Consider the following 21,189-nt stretch of genomic DNA (forward strand, 5'->3'; position numbering starts at 1 on the left):
ACATGAAGCAGAAACTGCATGGGGTTTTTCACCCTTTGCTGTTAGCTATACTGGTCTATTAGTGCCACTTGGTTTCTCAAGGGGCATCACAATGTTTTCGTTTTCTTCTGAGCCCTAACTGTAATAGCTCCTCGAACTTGGCTTGACTTCTAACAGCACCAAGATATCCAACTGATCTCAGGACTTATCTCACTAGTCCCGACAAAGAACTTGTGCAACTAAAAATCAGCACTGCAGACATGGAGTCTATACTTGGGCCTTCAATGCAACTCCTCTTCAGTGACCCCTCAACTATCCAGAGTGACCAATTGGAAAGCTTGCAGGAGGCTCCTCCCCTTGGAATTGAGAGTGCAGTAAATGCCACACTTCACAGAAGTTGTTCAGTAGGAAGAAAATGGATATAATCAGAGAATTTCATCAGAACTCCCACTCAGAATGGAGATCATTTCCTAAGTCAATCAGGAGACTGCTTTTTTGTGGACAGGATGAATAGGTCACACAGTTGATTTAATTCCATGTTTTTCTTCAGTTAAAAACAATCATTGATTTTATTGGAATGAGTTGCAGTAGCTTTGGTTCTCGTTTCTGTTTGCCGTTGTTTAGAAACATAGACATGGAAACATAATTCACGCATCTTTTTCAAATAGACTCTGCAGACTGTTGGCTGGAGAAACAGATTCTCTTGCTGAGAGTCATGAATGCCTGCGATATTGAGATATCAATAGACAGTCGGAACATTACGAGCTCATATTTGTTTTAAGCATTGGAATTTGCTGAGAGATTCAGAAGGGGGAACATGATCCCAAGAGTGGGGGAAGACTTGGACAATCATGCTGCAGATTCTCCTGCATCTGCTCTTCAAAAAAAAACAAACATTTCCCGATGCATTTTATACAACTGATTTCTTGAAGGATCAAGTCATTCATTGATACGAGGCAGCAGCGGCCAATCTTAGTGACCCAATGTCATTTTCAGTAAGAATCTGCATTTATATAGCACCGTGCATGTTAAACATCACAAGGACGATTATCAAACCAATTTGACACTACATCACAAGCACCAAAAGATGGCTCAAAGACAGATCCAAAGCTCAGGGCTCACACAGCTGCAACAGTGCAGCGATTAAAATCAGGGCAGGACAAGATACCCAAATTGGAGGGACACTGAGACCTCGAGGGGATTGGAGGGTTGGAGGGGTGCACGGAGGGGTTACAAGGTCATCGAAATAGTGAGGCCACAGCCAGTCTTGGAAACAAAGAACAGTGAGAATGACAAACAACAGAGGCTGATTAAGCCGAAGGACCTGTGCTTCCACACACTTGGCTCGGTCACCGCCATCGGCAAACATGGGAATTAGTGGAATATAGATTTACCATAAACCATGTAAGCTGTGTAATTGACTCTCAATCACTTGCTAGCATTGTTATCATTTCCTGGTACAATGCTGTCACATGTCCAAGCATCACAGGAGCCATCACCCCTCACAGAATCATTCTGATTTGTGCCTGTCCTTATAAATTGCAAATAAATAATTAACTAGAAGCAGACTTTCATATTATAAATAGCATTCAATATCACTTACAATCAGATATTTATTCTTTTTATTAATAAGTTAATCATCACCTATACTCTTCCACCTTCTTACAAATCTGCAGAAAAATAATTACTTCTCATTTCATGTCTTGTTCAAGGCTTGTTAATGCTATGCACATTTCATCTGGATTCTGCATTCATTACTAGATAATAATATTGCTTGCACTGAATTCTTAATTTCTTTTTTTTCAGATACTCGGGTCATGATTTATCGTCATCTTCTCTCCAATGCTACACACTCCTTTTTTGGGAGTGTCTCTGCATATCTGGAAGACCCAAATTCCAGGATCATCCATCATGGTCTTCTCTCAACCTGTTTCAATCAGCAACCACTTTGAGTCATTGAGCCAATTTGCCTGGGATCCTTCAGCCACACATTCCAAACCCATGACCTCCAGCTGCCAGAGATGCCAGGGTAATGACCTCACGTGAGCACTACTACCTGCTGGTTACCCTACGAGCCATGCACCACCCTGATCTTGTATTGTATTTCTGTTCTTTTGCCTTCATGAGGTCTGAAGCCTGGAATTCCCCTCTCTAACACACGGACGGTAATGGATTGAGAAGACTGCTCATTACCACCTTCTTAAAGTGCTCACATGTCGCTCATAAATGTTAAAAAGGCTACAGTGAAATTGGAATTCAGTGCAATGTAGTTTCTACAAACACTTAATAATCACTTTGTACCTTCTGTAGTGAGTATAACGCCCAAATTTCTCCTTCTCAGAAGTCTTATGTTCCCACTTGCATTTGCTGCATATGAAAATGCACATCAAGTCAGCAGGATATTGCTAAAGGTTACATATTACAAATAAATCATCATACCTTCAATCTTATCATCACTCTTCTCCAACAATTCGTTACTTCTATACTTCTTTGACGAGGGGGAGTTTTCATGCATATCTTCTTCATCTGAAGAATACAAAAAAGAGAATTGTGCCATCACTAGACTCGGTAACAGGTCTATCTTCCTTAGATGTCCTTTGAGCTGCCATAAAGTCAAGCTTGGTCGGATCGAACCTATTGATTGTCTACTAGTGTGAATGAAACAATTCCATGTTATTTCGAAGTGATCAAGAAGGTGATTACAGAAACAAGGAGGATATCTTGTAGGTTATTTTGTAACACTGTAGCCTGCACTTTTCTGTTGCCTCGATGCACTTGTATAGCACAATCTGCCTGTAAAACACATAAGGTAACACTTTTCACTGTACCTCGGTACATGTGACAATAATAAATCAAATCAAATCAAAATTTTGTAAGTCACACTCCCAGTGTATAGAAATGCTGTGTGAAAAGTCTGCCTGAAGTTTGAGAACATAAAATAAAAAGTCTTGCTTCCCCAGGAGAAACAAGTGACTTAGATGTCCTGAAAGAGATGCAACACATTATTAGAATGCATTAACAAATTATGATGTATGTTTTCTGACAACAAATCCCAATGCATGATTTATCACTTCATGGCAACATAAAATTCATGAACCAATGCTTTATTCCATTTGGACTTGCCAAAGCTAAAATTAATGCAGGAAAATAAATACAGTTTAATTAAATCCATATCCGGCAAATTACAAATATGAAAAAAAAGCTGGAAGCAGAAGTGCCATGAGAAATAGATCTTCAATAATATTTTAAACCATACTTACAGTGCATTAAGAATATTAATCAATGTAATGCAGTATGATCTGTTTCATTTCCTTAATTTTTTGTCCATTTAATCATTAATTTAATTCCCTCAATTATTATTATGATGTATCAGATATGAGTATAAGAATCTAGTCTTACTAGTGTGGGAGGTGCTGTTTAGTATCACATTAAACTGAAGACACATTTGTGCATTTGAGATGGATGTAAAGTATTCCATGGCACTCATTCGAGGACCTTTAAGTGCAGGGTGGAGAAGCTTAAGGAAGCAAAAATGAAGCTTAGCACTATGCCAACTGGCTCAGACTTCACCAGTAGAGTGGTTGAAACCAAGAATGCGAAAGCTGGCAGAACCACAGAACTGCACAAAGACAGAAGGTTGTTGAACTGCAAATGGTTGTAGAGGTGAGAAGCAACGCTATGGGGGGAGTTGGAAACAAGGAGGTGAATTTTAAAATCAAGGCACTGTCAGGTCTGAAGCTGATGTTAACCATGAGCATGGGGATGTGTTTTAGGGACTTGGTGCTACAGCATTGGGCAATTGCAAAAACTAATTTTTTGGGGTGAACAACAGACTTTCAGTTTAGTAAAGAGATGAGGAATGTTATATTCCAGAAATACAGTTGGGAAGGATAGAACTGGAGCCAACCTTCCATTTACTTATAGAATTAGATATGACAAGCATGCATCTCCTAACTCAATAATTACTGTTTCTCTCTGGATCTACTTATACATAAGTGAATCCCAAGTTAATGCCCATATCCTCACCTGAATAACTATGAAGTTCTGAATCTTCTCGCCCTGTCAATTCATAAGATACACAATATATATATATATATCCTACAGACCACCAAGAAACACATTGCTGGATGATAAGGTTTTGTTAAGATTTATTCCTGATAAAATGACTGCCTGTAACATATAAATCATCAGCTTGACAGGTATGTTGTGCAAGAAATTCTTCGGACTCTAAAATCTGAAATCTGTATTTAGGTGAAGAATGCAACGGAGTCACAGAATGACACAGCTCAGTGGCAGGCCATTCAACCCATTAAGTGTATGTTAGCTTCTTGATATCCCCTGGAATCTGTTCTTTCACCAATGTCTTGGAAATCTTTCCCCTGAAACGTACATCTAACTCCCTTTCCAAAGTGGCTATTAGAATATAACCTTTACAGTGAGCCATTCGGCCCAACAAGTCCACACCACCCCTCTGAAGAGCATCCCACCCAGACCCATTCCCCTACCCCTGACTTCTCCATGTCTAACTCACCCAAGCTAAACGTACCTGCACACTTTGTGACAATGTCGCATGGCCGATCCACCTACCCTGCATATCTTTGGACTGTGGGGGGTAACTGGAGCACCCGGAGGAAACCCATGCAGACATGGGGAGAATGTACAAACCCCACACGGACAGTTGCCTGAGGGTGGAATTGAACCTGGGTTCCTGGCACTGAGCCACTGTGCCACCCCCAAATGTGAATGTGACTTCACTGTCCTTTCAGGGAACAGTCTCCAGATCAACTTTCTGCGCAAAGAAACAAGCTTCCTCACAGTACGGCATTTTTTGTTTTAGCCAAGCAAGTTAAATCTGCATTTTCTGCTTAAAAATAAAACACAGAAGCATCATTGTCTTGAGTAGAAGTGAAGTCACATAATCCCTTGTACATTTGGTCAGATAACAGTCTGGTTCAATAGCCAGATAAAAGATGAGAGCGCTTTGGCGAAAGGTTATACCCTGTAACGATGGCTGTTTCTTTCTCTAAAGATGCTTCCACACCTGCTAGGTTCTCCATCACTTTTGACTTTTTCACTACCAATTTCTAATGTATTTTGGTTCAAAATATGGTCAGGATAAGCTAAATCGTCAGATTTGATGTTAAAGCCACACCCTTAAAAGGCATGACAATGCCGCTCATCAATGGCATGGTGAATTTATAATGATGGAGGTACGACCCCATCACTGACCCCAAGGCTTCGGCCACAGGCTAACTGATATCTCCCACCCCTTTAAAAGCCTGTAGATCAGAGACTGTCTTTTTTCTATGAATTTCTGTCTACAAGTGTGTGGAAAACTAGAATAGTTTCCTGTAAAATATAAACAACAGTGCTGCTAGGTTTGAGGCTGTGTTTAAACAAGATGTCACAGATAAACCAGGGTTGTTGAAATGTCAGAGTTTACAGCTGCACAGTCAATATGCTACCCTATGAAAATAAATCTCTTCGGCATGACATGATGTGCCTTAAAGATGGGCCTTCCAAATACCATTAAAGGCTAAAGATATTCATATAACAGATGCTTCTTGCAAGGGTAGAACCAGCCCTGGACTTGATCTCACCATCAGTCAACAACAGTGAATGTGACACCTGAGGGAGCCAATAGCATTTTGAACAGTCTTGACTGAAGCAAGTCAACCTGAGTTTGGGAACATTGAAGAAAACCTTTCTCCAAGGTAATGATCTTTAAAGGGTTGTTTGCTTCCACAGAAACAAATGGTTGAGTACTAATCCCTGGCCGTGTAACCAAAAACATTTCTGAGACAAAGATTGTCATGTTTGTCATCAAGGCACAGGCATGCTCTGTGAGCCCCTGCTACAAAGGCAGTCTGTTTGTGCTTGCGGCCGTCTGATTTCTACATGGAGGATGTTTGACATCAAAGTAAGGGATGGTACAGGAAACAGTGACTTAGTACTATTTACGCTCTTCAGTCAGAGTGAATGCTGGCCATTCATTGACCTCCATCTGCTAGTATCAGATGCAAGGCCGTGCTGAGAAAATTGATGGTGGCAATCTCTGAAATGGAAGTCTGGGCTTACTGACAATGTAGGAACTGGGACTTCATCCCTCGGCGGTCATTTTGTAATTGGCTAATTACCTCGGCACCGCCCTCAAATACATTTGGGCCTGTTGATAACTCACAATGTTTCTGATTGTAGGACCAGACAATGCACCATTCCATTGCAGGTAGTTCAGAGCCAGTGCTGCTGCTCTGAGTGAGGCGTAATGTGCAATCACAAGAATGCAACTCCATTTAAAACAAAATATCATTAACAGGTTGGGGATTACATAAATCCCTAACTACTGTTGGGAGCTGGTTTCTTGAACACAGCTGGCCTGCTTGCTAGTCCACCTCAGAGGGCAGTCAGAAATTAACCACATTGCTGTGGGTCTGGGGTCATGTATTGGCCAGATCAGAAAAGGACAGTAGGTTTCGTTCCCAAAAGACATTTGTGAACCAGATGGGGTTTGGTGACAATTCAATAGAAGGGCATTTTTAAAATTATCTTTTGGGAGGCACGGTCGCTCAGTGGTTAGCACTGCTGCTTCACAGCGCCAGGGACCAAGTTTTGACATCAGCCTCGGGTGGCTGTCTGTGTGGAGTTTGCACATTCTCCCCTGAGTCTGTGTGGGTGTCCTCCCACAGTCCAAAGATGTGCAGGCTAGGTGGATTGGCCATGCTAAAATGTCTAGGGATGTGCGAGCAAGGTGGGTTAGCCATGGGAAATGCAGGGTTACAAGGATAGGAGAGGGGGCTGGGTCTGAGTGGGATGCTCTTCAGACAGTTGATACAGGCCTGATGGGTCAAATGACCTCTTCCCGCACTGTAGGGGGCTCTGTGAGTCTACATGAATGTCATTGGGTCTGCACAGTATATATTGCCCAGGCCTAGTTGCCCTTGAGAAGGTGGTAGTGAGCTGCCTTCTTGAACCGCTGCAGTCCTTGGGGTGTGAGTAGACCCGCAATGCTATTAGGGAGGGAATTCCAGGACTTAGATCCAATTATACTATAGAAACAGCGACCTATTTCCAAGTCAGGATGGTGAGGGGCTTGGAGGGGAACTTGCAGGGGGTGGTGTTCTTATAAGGAAAGGCTGAACACACTGTGGCCATATCCATTGGAGTTTAGATGAATGAAAGATGATCATGTCAAAACACAGAAGATCTCGAGAGAACTGAAGAGGGTGGATGCTCCTTGAGCCTTTTACAGGAGAAATGAAAACTGGGCGAGATAGTTTAAGAGAAGCTCTTCTTTTAAATGTAGAGATGAGAAAAATGCTTTCTTTCTCTCAGAGGGATAATGGAATGTGAAATTCTCTTCCCCAGAAGGTAGTGTAAGCTAAATCTTTAAGTTTATTCAAGCCTGAGTTGAAGAGATCTTTGATAGACAAGGGAGTTGAGGGTTAAAGGAGAGGGTCAGACAGGAAATTGGAGCTGATATCAGCCATGCATGTATTGAATGGAATCATGGGTTTGAGGGGCTGAATGGTCTGCCTCTAAGACGTACACGCACGACAAGAAAGCCATTGTTACTGGTATGAAGTTTTTTATTCCAGATTTATTTCAGTAAAATTCTCCAGCTGGCATGGCCTGGATTTCACCTGGTCCCTTACCAGTGCAATAATGTAACCGCTATGCCATGGTGCCCTCACTGTGACTGCAGATAGAACAGAAACACTTCCAAAGGCTGCAAATGAGTAGATTTAACTTTCTTTTTAGCGTGACCTGAACAAAACCACAGCAGGTGGTGAGACAACTGGGGAGGCCAGGGCATGGAGCCGGTGGGGCAGCCTATGGCATGGAGTGAAGACTACGGGGTAGAGGAGATGGATGCTACTTGAGGTGACCCTCAAGAGAAGGTGGGTCAACTGCTGCTCAGTTGGAGCTCTCTCAATCGGAAAGTTTCCAGGATCAAACCCCGCTCCAGGCAATGAATGTAAAGATCAAGGTTGATGCTCCAGTAGGGCACCGCACTGTCGGAGATGCCAACTTTCGCATTAAAGAGAGCAGCTCTATGCAATGGCCACAGACTGAGAGATCGGGTGTTCATGCTTGTGTTTCCAAAGGGGTGAAACTGCTCTTTGATGGTGACACAACATGGTTTTACACACGGCTGACTTCCTTGCCCATTAACACTGTCATTCATTGTCAACTACTGCTTTCTGGGTGAAGGACCACTGGGTGGCATGGTGGCTCAGTGGTTAGCACTGCTGCCTCACAATGCCAACGACCTATGTGTGAATCCACTCTTGGGGCAACTGTGTGGAGTTTGCACGTTCTCCCTGTATGTGCGTGGGTTCACTCTGACAATCCAACAACGTGCAGGTTAGGGTGGATTGGCCATGCTAAATTGCCCCATAGTATCCAGGGATCTGTAAGTTAGGTGGGTGAGCAGTGGGAAATGCAGGGATATGGTACATCTGGGTGGAATGCTCTTTGGAGGGTTGGTGTGGACTGGATGGGCCAAATGGCCTGCTTCTTCCACGCAGTCAGGATTTAGTGATTCTACTCTGAGAAACAGGCATACAAGACTGCGCCGTCAATGTTGGGCTGCATGCAGACCATGTAACATCGAAGGGCCATATAGCAAACCTGGACATCAAAACAACTCCTTCATATTTTCTGAAGAAGGGCCCAGACCCAAAACGTCAGCTTTCCTGCTCCTCTGATGCTGCTTGTTCTGCTGTGCTCATCCAGCTCCACACCTTATTATCTCAGACTCCAGCATCGACAGTTCCTACTATCTCCTTTATTTACCAGTGAGCAAAACCCAGGCGTGGAGCTATGGAGAAATTTGAAGTTAAATTACTATTCTTCTTCAACTGATTCCAATAATGTTGCTAAAACCTGATGTACATCCAGAGTTTTTCAGTTTGATGTGGTTATACTCTCAGAATCATACCATATAGATTATGTCCTAGTCACTATCACCACCAGCTCTGGATATGTTTTGAACCACTGACAAAGATAGATCCACCAGAGGTGGTGGCACAGTGATATAAAGTCAGGAGGGTGTCCCCAGTGTTAACTCTGTGAAATCTCTTGGCATCAGGTCAAACATGGGCAAGGAAAGTTCCTGCCAATTCTTTTTTTAGAAAGTCATCCATGGTATGTGGTCATCACTGTCGAGACCTGAAATATCAGCCTTCCTGCTCCTCTGATGCTACTTGGCCTGCTGTGTTTATCCAGCTCCACATCTTGTTATCTCATTAATGAACCAGGTGGGTTTTTAGGTCAATCAGTGGTTAAAGAGTCACCACGCAACCATCTTTTTCTTCCTGATTGCTGGTCAATTCAAATATCGCCGTCTGCTGTGGTGGGATTCAAACCCATGTCTTCAAAACAATAGCCTGAAATATTGGATTACTAATCTACTCTGCCACGGCTTCTCCTATTGCCACCTGCCACCTACCACTGGCAAATGAACTGGTACTCCTCCATGTTGAACAACACTTGAAGGAAGCAAAGAGGATGGCAGAGGCACAGAATTGGAGTGGGAGATTTCAATGCCCGTTCCCAAGGGTATCTCAGTAGCAGCAGTACTGATTGAGTTGGCTGGGTCCTAAAGGACATAGCTGCTAAACTGTATCTGTAGCAGCTGGAGAGGGGACCAACAAGAGGGAAAAACTTACTTATCTTATTGTTACAATCTATCTGGGCAGATGCATCTGTCCATGACATCATCTGTAGACGTGACCACTACACAGTGTAGACAAAATCCCATCTTCCAACTGAGGATATCTTCATTCACATTGTGTGACATGGCCACTGTGTTGAATAGGATAGAATTCAAACAGACAATGCACATAGATGGGGTAGACTGGGAGAAACCTTTCCCCTTGGTGGAGGGATCAATGACAGGGGGCTTCAATTTAAGGTTCAGGGCAGGAGGGGATGTGAGAAAAATGTTTTCACCCAGAGGGAGGACGGAGTCTGGAACTCTTGCTTGGTAAGGGTGGTAAGAGATAGAAACCTTCCTAAACCCTTGAACAAGTATTTAGATGGGTGCTTGCAATGTCAAGTCATCAAAGCTATGGGTCAAATGTTGGGAAATGGGATTAGAATAGTTCGGTGATTGGTTTTGACTGGAGTGGACGCGATGGGCCAAAGGGCCATTTTCTGTGCTTTAGTTCTCTATGGCCCTTTGTCTTGCAATTTAATATTTAATTCACCCTGATATTAAGAAATGGCTGAAAACACTGACACTGCAAAGGATATTGGCATAGGCATTTTAATCCCATTCTTCAGCATTTGGGCCCTTGCATGCTGTAGCGTGAAAAAATTTCATCCAAATATTTCTTCAATGTCTTGTGGGTTCCTGCCTTTCCAATCCTCAAATCCCCTCTAAACCTCCTGCTCCTTACCTTAAAACTGTTATTAATAACTGTACTAAAGTTTCTCCCAATCTACATTGCTCAGAACTTTGTACATCTCAGTGAAGTACACTGCAGCCTTCTCTGCTCTAAGGAATACAACCTCAGCCTACCTAGTCTCTCCTTATAGCTGAACTCCTCCAGCCCAGGCAAAATCCTGGCAAACCTCCTCCACATTGTCTCTGCTTTAATGATACCCTTCCTATAGTGTAGCAACCAGAACCGAACACAGGTATTGGCAATGACATTGAAGATTTTGTGGTCCAGGATTAGCTGTGGCCTTAGCTAAGCCATTCCAGTACAGGTACAGTATCGCCACTTACGTGACAATGTGGAAAATAGTCCTGGTCCACAGAAGTCAGGACAACCCCAACCCAGCCAATTACCACCCCTTTAGACTAGTCATAAACAATGACAAAGTGATCGAAGGCATCATTGATGATGCTATGAAGCTGCATTTGTTCAGCAATAGCCTGCTGACTGATTCTCAGCCTCTGATCTGCTCTTGTAGCCACAATTTATGATTATTTAATTTGATAAGCTATGAACAGTCACTTTCACAAGTGTGAAAAACTATAATCGCAGGAGTGTGGATAAACAAAATGTGATATCAGTAATGGCCAAATGTGGATTGTTGAGGTTAACAGAATTATTTTATTTGAAGTGACACAACTTCCAAAATATTGGCAGAGTAATTAGTACAGTATATCAGTAAATAAATCATTTCCTTGAAAACATCTTTAATTTCATTCCTGTTGTGACACCTTAGCACAATATGCACATTTAAACTGATCTTTTTGGTTACTGTAGACTGACCCTCACAATAGTTGCTTTTGAAAGGTAATTTATTTTGCTGCAGACAAGAATGTAATACATTTATTAACCCTGGAGGGCCAGGGAGAAATGAATTTTCACAAAACTCATCAATTTTGTTGTGCCGAGCAAACTGGTATTTAGTGGACAGGCTACAAATCGAATGATCCAACGCAGTGGGAGGCCAATTGATCTGTCGTGGCTACACCCGCTCGTTACAATGCTACCCAATTTCGTCCCACACCCTGCTTTTTTCCCCATAACCCCGCACATCAGTCCTCTTCAGCCAAACATTAAGCTTTTAAAAAGTCTCTTGTTTTGAGGCTGTGTTGTTCTGGAGCTTAAGAAATTTATGTGTGAAGGAATTTGCCCTTGTTCCATCGCTCACTCTTATAGAATTCATAGTTTTATAACCTCTGACCATGCGGCTGGGGTCAGAATCCTGGTACTCTCCCTCTGCAATGGCACTGTCCAAGCAGTGAGGATTTTAACTCCTCTCCTGTCTGCTGAGGTGTAAGCAGGTACCAAGGGCATTTAGGACCATGTCCCATCATTTATACCACTGCTTTTCTGGGCAGGTGAGACCCAGCAAATTGTACATGTAAAATTGTGGATTGGTGTACGGTTTCAGTCACCTCACTTCCATCTAGTCCTATAGCTTTTTAACAGCGCACTAAAACACTCTTCAGCCCATCGTGTCTAATCGGTCTTCAAACATCCATCTCTTCGAACTCAATTTTCCAGCATTTGGACACAGCCTTGTATGCTGTGGCATGTAAAATGTTCTCCAATGTCTTGAGGGTTCAAAGCATTGAGGGTTCCTGTTTGCACAACCCACTAGGTAAAACAAACTTCCTCAAATCCTCTCTAAATATCTCACTCATTACCTTCAAATGGTGTTATTAACGAATTTCTCCCAACCTACATGCCTCAGAACTTTGTACATCTCAATGAAGACCCCCCTCAATTTTCTCTGCTCTAAGCAACACAACCTCAGCCTATCCAGTTTGAGTTAGGGTTATGGGGGAAGATAGGATCTTATTGGCTGGTGGAGCAGGCTCAAGGGGCTGAATGGCCTGCTCCTGCTGATTCTATGTGACCCTGGTGAAATTTTGGCTGTCAGCTCAATGGAAAATTCAAGCCAAGGTATCCCATTCAGTGAAACCTAAAACCTAAGTCCCTGTGTTCTTTAGTTAATTTAGTGTAAAGTGAAAGGTAAAACTCATGTTTGTTGTAAAGAGCATTGTTGTTCTTGTTGGGGTGGAGGGGGAAACGGGGCATGAAGAGGGATTATGCGGCAGTACTATGGCTTCAAGAGGTGTAGTCTGTCCCTTTTTTAATGAAGATAGGTTGAGACATAGGCTCCAAGTAGTATGCTTAAAACCAATAAAGAGCTTGTGAGATCTTAATATTTATTTAAAGTTGTAACAATAGAAGCAGCCTGAATGGGTGGGATCAAACTCCCACAGAACAAGGATTTTTTAGTTTTAGCTTTCTGCAGTTGCTGAGATCTTGAGGCCAGATGTGGAGCTTTTATTCCTCTCTCTGTAATAGCTAAAAACTAGTATCCTCTTCCTGCTGCTAGAATTGCATGTGAGTTAATCTATTTTACTGAATTTGCCTTTGCCAAGGGTGTGTTTCTGGGATGTTACTATATTGGAACAGTTAATTAACAGTAGTTAATACATATATTATTTGGTTAAGCATTTTGGTCGAGTTACAGTTAAGCCAATTCTTTTTAATTTTTATTTGTCTGTAGTGTAAAAATAAAGTATGCTTTGCTTAAAGTCAAGTAGTTTGACAAAACACATTGCATCTGAATCACAGCACCTTATTCTTACCTTTAAAATACAAAAAGGTTAGGGTCTAGGCTATCTCCTTAATATATTCTGAGGGGGTTTGTTCCGGTTCCTAACAATTACTACCGTCATGTCTGGTTTCCCCACCCCTTCCCCATTCCACCTGACAGGTCTCGCCCAGACTCAGCACTGTCCCTCTGAGCTTGAAACTGGCGACCTCCGCGCTGCCTGATATCAGCGGAGGTGTGGATACTATAAAATCAAGATACCTCTGGAGCAGGAGGGATTTGAACCTGGGTCTCCTGGCTCAGAGGTAGGGATTATACCACCGTGCCGGAAGAGATAGTCAGCAGGTCTGTGAGCTGCCTCGGATGCCTGTTTTAGGAAGATAGCCGGACTCCAAAATACAAACCAAGCCAATGTTTACTTATCAAGGCCTGATGCTAGTACGCTATGTGCTGCCACATGCTGCTGTGTCTATGGCTTGTCCTACTTCCAGAGCCATTCTTTCTTCACCATCCTCATATTCCTTGATTTCGCTCGTCTCCCACGACTTTTGCCTTGAGCACACTCGGTGACTGAGCCTCTACAGCTCCTTGCACTGGAGAATTCCAAGATTTAGCACCCTCTGACTAAAAGAAATCCCTCCTCGCCTCTGTCTGTAATGGACTGCATCATATTCTGAGCTGTCTCCTCCAGCTGCAGACTTGCAAACCAGGGGAACCATTCTCCCGATGTCCACCCTGTCCCAGCCCCTGTAAAAATTTATATGTTTCAATAAGATCAGCTGTCAGTTTTGGAAACTAGTCTAGCGTGTACAGGAACAGTAGACATAGGAGCAGGAAGAGGCCATTCAGCCCCTCCAACCATTTCGTACACAATCCTAGCTGATCTCATCTCATCTCTCACCTCCACTTTCCTGCCTGCTCCCCGTAACCCATCAGCTCATTTCTCATTAAACATCGGTCTATCTCCTCCTTAAATTTATTCAATGTCCCCGCATCTACCGCACTCTCAAGTAGTGAATTCCACAGATTTACAACTCTGCGAAAGCAGCCGTTTCACCTCATTGCTCTCTTAAATCTGCTATCTCTTATCTTAAAATTGTAACCTCTTGGTCCAGACCGCTCAAGATGAGGAAGCATTCATTCTATATCGGCCTGGTCAATCCCCTTGAGCACCAGTCCAAAGATGTGCAGGCTAGGTGAACTAGCCATGCTAAATTGCACATAGTGTTCAGGGATATAGATTAGGTGTGTTTGCCATAGGAAAAGCAGGATTATAGGGAAAGGTAGGAGGATGGGTCTGGGTGGCATGTTCTTTGAAGCGTCAGTGTGGACTTGTGAGGTTGAATGGCTTGTTTCCACGCTGTAGGGATTCTATGATTCTTTGATCTTTTATACCTCAATTAGGTGTCCTCTCATTCTTCTCAACTTCACAGACTACCAGAGATAGTAGGAACTGCCGATGCTGGAGAATCGGAGATAACAAGGTGCAGAGCTGGATGAACACAGCTGGCCAAGCAGCATCAGAGGCAGAGGAAAGCTGACGTTTTGGGTCGAGACCCTTCTTCAGAAATGGGGGAGGGGAAGGGGATTCGGAAATAAATAGGGAGAGGCGAATAGAAGATGGATAAAGGAGAAGATAGGCGGAGAGGAGACAGACAGATCAAGGAGGTGGGGTTGGAGGCAGTAAAGGTGAGTGTAGGTGGGGAGTTAGGGAGGGGATAGGGATAGGGATAGGGGATAGCTATACATTTATTTCAGAATCCCCTCCCCCTCCCCCATTTCTGAAGAAGGGTCTCCAACGAAATGTCGGCTTTCCTGCTCCTCTGATGCTGCTTGGCCTGCTGTGTTCATCCAGCTCTACATCTTGTTTTCACAGACTATCAACCTGTTTTGCACAGTCTCTCCTCATAAGGATTTGGTCTGGCGAATCTCTGTTGAAACTGTTTCCGTAGTAAGTACATCTTTGATGATATCAAAACTGTATGCAATACTCTCGGTGTGGTCTCACTAAGATTCTATATAATTGCAGTGAGATCTGCTTACTCCGTACGCCAATCCTGTTGTGAAGAAGGGAAACATACCATACGCCTTCCCAGTTGCTCGATGGAACTGATTCCTAGCTCTCAGTGACCAATTAACAAGAACACCTAAGATGGTGTTTGATGCCAGATTATAATTTCTGAGGCATGTTTCATGCAAACTGCATTGTACTGAGGCAGAGTACTGGTCTAACAGACCAGTTGAGACACATGCTTCTACTGGTTCTGGTCAAGGGGTTAGTACATAGAAACATAGAAAATAGCTACAGGATTAGGCCATTCGGCCCTTCAAGCCTGCACCACCATTCAGTATGATCATGGCTGATTGTGCAATCTCAGTATCCCACTCCCACTTTCTCCCCATGCTCCTTGATCCCTTTACCCCAAGGGCCACATCCAGCTCCCTCTTGAACAGATCTAATGAACCGGTCTCAACAGTTTCCGATGGGAGAGAATTCCACAGGCTCATAAGTCTCTGAGTGAAGAAATTCTTCCTCATCTCAGCCCTGAATGGCTTACCCCCTTATTCATAGACTGTGATGCCTAGTTCTGGACTTCCCCCAACATCAGGAACATTCTCCCCACATCTAGCCTGTCCAGTCTGATCATTATAAATCCAGGATTCTTCTAAATTCCACTGAGTACAAGCGCAGTCGATCTAGTTTCTCTTCATATGTCAGTCTTGCCATCCCAGGATTCAGTCTGGTAAGCTTTTGCTGAACTCCCTCAGTAGGAAGAATGTCCTTCCTCACAGCAGGAGACTAAACTGCACACACTATTGAAGGTCTGGCCTCACCAAGGCCCTGTATAACTGCAGCAAAGCATCACTACTTCTACACTCAAATGTTCTTGCTCAAGGCTAATACCATGAGCTTTCCTCACTGCCTGCTGCACCTGCAAGCCAGCCTTCGGCAACACAAAGGAAAAGTGAGATAACAAGGTGCAGAACTGGATGGACACATCAGAGGAACAGGAAGGCTGACGTTTCAGGTCTGGACCTTTCTTCAGTTCGAGGCCCAAAACATCAGCTTTCCTGCTCCTCTGATGCTGCTTGGCCTGTTGTGTTTGTTCAGCTCAACACCTTGTTATCTCAGATTCTCCAGCATCTGCAGTTCCAACTACCAAAGGAAAAGTGGGTGTTTTTACTTTGCCCTGTGTCTTACTGCTTTAATTTACAAATCCATTTGTTGCAGACATACATTAAAAACAAAAAGTGTTATCTTCCAGTTGCATTCATTAGCAGTGTATTCCAGCAGAGACTGCACTTCATAAAATACAGTTCTGGCTGCGAAAATGTTGAGGGTTTGGCTGAGAAGACAAACAAAGCAACCGTTTTAGATTGAGAGGACCTTTCATCTTAACAAATGGATGGTCACATGACCTGACACATTAACTCTGCATCCATCCACAGATGCTGCCCAGCCTGCTGTATATTCCCAGCACTTTGCGCTTTTACTTTGGTCTACCAGCATACGGAGTATTTTCTGTTTGCGCTGCTCTTAACAATTGTCAAGCTTGTTACAATTTGTGGGTGGCTCAATTATTCCTTGAGACTGGCCTGAAACTCTGCATAGCATCTTGAGGTAACAATGAGGATACAAAAGACTGACAAAAGGAGGTGAATTTGCAAAAGGAAAAACATTTCGAAGAGAATATGCAATTTGAAGATTCATTTCTTGACGAAAAGTCCATTAAATAAGACCTTCAGAATGGCACACTTATACAATTATTACATTATGAAGCAGACTAAGTTTTTCTTAAAAGTCTTAACTGCTGTCATGACAACAATGACAAATACTTTCTCTTGATCCCACAGATTGTAATCTCGATAATCATTGCACAAACCTCCAAACATTGTGTTTCTTTCACTTTATTAGCAGGGAGGATGATTATCAGTTTTGTGCAGATGCTGCAGATTGCACAGTGTGTCACAGCCATTTTTCAAATGCCATTTATTTGAATAAACTGCTGTGGCATGTAGCAGAAGTGACAGTTCCTGACATTATTAGCATTTCTGTACAAAAGCAAGGGCCGGGTTTGTTATTTTCCAGAGAATATCTGCATTTCTTTTCCTTCCCTTATCTTCCAGTTGCATTCATTAGCAGTGTATTACAACGGAGTCTGCACTTCACAAAATACAGTTCTGGCTGCGAAAATGTAATTGCCACCCAGAAGTCTGGAAAGGCACTAGATCAATGCAAGTTTTTTTATACAAACCTACAGTTACAGCCATATGCTCGTTGCTCATTCCTTATTTTCATTCACTATTCCTGATCACTTTCAATGTTGTACAAATCATCTTGCTCGCACTTCGACACTCAACAAAGACCTGCAACTCAGGTTCAGCTGGAATTGTTGGTTGGTTTGCCGAGCTGACAGGTATCAGGAAAATGTTTCATTTCCTTTCCAGATGACGTTGTCAGTGCTGTTGTTCTGTCCCGTTCTGAATTTATACAGTCCAGTCGGTCATGGTGGGCAGTTTTGTTTCCAGTTTTGTACTGTAGGGGTATGTCGATGGGGACTATTTCAACATGTTTGTTAATTGCATCAGTGGTTGGAAACCAGGCCTCCAGGAATTCCCGCGCCCATCTCTGTCTCCCCTGTCCTAGTACTGTAACTTTGTCCCAGTCAAAGTGATGACCTTCTATGTTGGAGTTTATTGAAACAAGGGAGAGTTGGTCGTGTTGTTCTGCTGTGAGTTGGTGTTCATACATCCAGGTGGTGAGTTTCCTGCCCATCTGTCCCAGTGTAGTGTTTCTCACAGTTGCTGCATGGTGTTTTCAAGATCACATTTGTTCTGCTCAAAGTGGGATGTTTCATCTCTGAGAGTAACTGGTGAAGTGTGGCTATTGGTTTGTGTGCTATCCTTATTCCAAGAGGCTGGAGCAATCTTGTAGCCAGCTCAGGGAGACGGACAGGTCAAGGGGGCGGGATGAGGTTGTTAGGTAGGAGATAGGGGTGGGGCTTGAGGTGGGAGGAGGGGATAGGTAGGGGGAAGGACAGGTTAGGGAAGCAGGTATGAGCTGGGCTATTTTTGGGATGCAGTCGGGGGAGGGGAGATTTTGAAGACCTTCCACATCAAACAGATGTTCACCTGCACATCTGCTAATATGGTATAATGCATCTGTTGTACCTGTTGTGGCCTTCTCTACATTGGGGAAACCAAGCGGAGGCTTGGGGACCGCTGTGTAGAACACTTACGCTCAGTTTGCAATAAACAACTGCAGCCCCCCAGTCGTGAACCATTTCAACTCCCCCTCCCATTCCTCAGACGACATGTCCATCCTGAGCCTCCTGCAGTGCCACAATGATGCCATCCAAAGGTTGTAGGAACAGCACCTCCTATTCCGCTTGGGAACACTGTAGCCCAATGGTATGAATGTGGATTTCACAAGCTTCAAAACCTCCCTTCCCTCTAACCTGTCCTTCCTCCCACCTCAAGCATCACACCCATCTCCTACCTACTAGACTCATCCCGCCCCCTTGACCTGTCCGTCCTCCCTGGACTGACCTATCCCCTGCCTAACTCCCCACCCACACTCACCTATACTGGCTCCAAACCTACCTCCTTGACCTGTCTGTCTCCTCTCCACCTATCTTCTCCTCCATCCATCTTCAATCTGCCTCCCCCTCTCTCCCTATTTATTTCAGAATCCCCTTCCCCTCGCCTATTTCTGAAGAAGGGTCTAGGGCTGAAACGTCAGCTTTCCTGCTCCTCTGATGCTATAGACAATAGATAATAGGTGCAGGAGTAGGCCATTCGGCCCTTCAAGCCAGCACCACCATTCATTATGATCATGGCTGATCATCCACAGTCAGTATCCTGTTCCTGCCTTATCCCCATAACCCTTGATTCCACTATCATTAAGAGCTCTATCCATCTTTTTCTTGAAAGTATTCAGAGAGTTGGCCTCCACTGCTTGGCCTGCTGTGTCCATCCAGCTCTACACCTTGTTACCTCAGATTCTCCAGCACCGGCAGTTCCTACTATCTCTGTAGTCAGTTCTGATGTGTTTCTAACATAGGGCAGGGTGGCCAGTGTGTTGGGGTGTACAGTGTTAATTGCCAGGCATCAGCGAATGACGCTGTTAGGATAACAACTGTTTGCCCACCATGACAGACTGGCCCATATAAATTCAGAGCAGGACAGAACAACAGCGCTTCAACAGAAGCTACACAGCACTAATGATGTCACCTAGAAGGGAAATGTAGCTATCGGACATCCTTTTTAAAAATCCACACATTCATGCTCTGACAGTTACTGTAACACTTACTGGCCATCCCTAGTTTCTGTGGAGAAGGTAGCAGGGAGCCACCTCCTCAAAGCATTGCATTCCCATGAAGTTGGTAAATGGTGTTATTGAAGGAGATCACAGAATCCCAGAACTGTTACAGCATAAAAGAGGCCATTCAGCCCATCACACCCATACTGGCTCACTAAGTGAGCATCGTTTTCTAGGGGCAATCTCCAGCTTTCTCCCCTATACCATTGCACACTATTTCTATCCAAATCATAATCCAACACTAACTTGATTACCTCAACTGAACCTGCTTCCATGACACTTTCATTTCAGTGCAGGGAGATCTGACAGACAACACAGGGTCAGGGAGAGAATCAGGAAGAGTGGTAAGTGTTAACTCTGGGGAACAATCCTGGAGAGTCGTAGTGTATAGAGTCATACAACATGGAAACAGACCCTTCAGCCCAACCAGTCCGCGCTGACCATAATCCCGAACCAAACTAGCCCAGCCTTCTCCTGCCCATATCCCTCCAAACATTTCCTATCCATGTACTTATCCAAATGTCTTTTAAACAGCGTTGGGAGGGATGCTGTTGAACACAATGTTTCTGAAAGGGAGAATGCATTAGGCCCCATTGACTCTAATGATGTTATTGTGGGAATAAGACAGTATATTTTAGGATTTTATGTAGAGCAGAGTTCTCTCCCAACACATTTCATCATTGTCTTTGAAACTCTGTCTATTGATTCAATGTAACTTGTGCTGACTTTCTTATTTGCACAATGAACTGTATCTCACTCAGACAGGAATTTCTTCTTGTTGAGATTCGGCAGCAGGGCATTCTCAAACTATTGTAAACCAATTCAATCCTCAGACCCCGTCATAAGGTAGCTGTATCCTTCTATCGATCAGTTCCAGTCACTGGTGACTTCACCCATCATCCCTCTGGTCATTTCATCAATCCACATGCCCCCACCTCTCCCCATACTACCACAGCCCATTCCCTAGATTCTCTCATTCCCTCTTCCCTCTGCACTTCCTTAAACCCTGATCCATCGCCAACGTTCGCCATTTCAAAAGTGATTTATTTGACCTGAAATATTATCGCTGTCACTTTCTCTGAAGACATTGCCCAACCTGCTGAGTACTTCTAATATTTTCCATTTCAGTTTCAGATTTCCAACATCCACAATTATTTTTGCCTCCTACCCATCAGATGTAGGAGCAGAAGTAGGCCATTCAGCCCATCGAGCTGTGCCATTCTGTGAGACCACTGCTGATCTGATAACCCACAGCTTCACTTTCCTGCCTTTTCCCCATAAAGCTCAATTCCCTTTCTGGTTAAAAATCTCTCTATCCCAGCCTTGGATATATGTTGCTATGTGACTGACACTTAGGGAGATGGAGGAGGAAGCGGAAAATAAATAATTTTCTGATTTGATCTGTCAAATATTGTTCATTCGTTGTTCTGTGACTGTGAGTGCGGAAGGTGTAATAAGGTCCTTACTGGCTTATTGCCGCAGTAGCTCCAATGTCATTCTCTGTTGCTGATTTATGCAGATAGAGATGGAGATATATCCTAAAAGGTAAAACGTGTAATCTTTCTTCTTCCCTGCTCCAAGGTTCATCATGGTGACTGAAATAAGGAATTTGAGATTCTAATCTGGAGATAGAAAGCCCTCATGTAATCTTCATGATCCTCTCTCCACTAGTGTTTCATACAACCTAATTACTGGCAAGAATCAAGCATCAAACAGTTGTTTGTGGCATTGCATGTTGAAACATTGGGAACAGAAGGCTATTCAGCCCATTGAGCCTACTCCACCATTCAATATGATCATGGCTGGTCATCCACTTCAGTCCCCTGTTCCTGTTTTCTCTCCATACCCTTTGATCC

At 43.6% G+C, this 21,189-nt stretch overlaps 1 protein-coding gene across 1 annotated transcript in view; it reads right to left on the reverse strand.

The window, feature by feature from the left end:
• Window positions 1-21,189, reverse strand: part of LOC125454646 (ADP-ribose glycohydrolase MACROD1-like) — an 880,504-nt gene that overhangs the window by 60,048 nt on the left and 799,267 nt on the right. Inside the window, exon 11 of the mRNA XM_048535629.2 lies at window positions 2,419-2,505. Coding sequence (XP_048391586.1) covers window positions 2,419-2,505 — 87 coding nt within the window. The remainder of the gene's footprint in view (window positions 1-2,418; window positions 2,506-21,189) is intronic.

Source organism: Stegostoma tigrinum, chromosome 9 (assembly GCF_030684315.1).
Source record: "Stegostoma tigrinum isolate sSteTig4 chromosome 9, sSteTig4.hap1, whole genome shotgun sequence".
Classification (NCBI taxonomy): domain Eukaryota; kingdom Metazoa; phylum Chordata; class Chondrichthyes; order Orectolobiformes; family Stegostomatidae; genus Stegostoma; species Stegostoma tigrinum.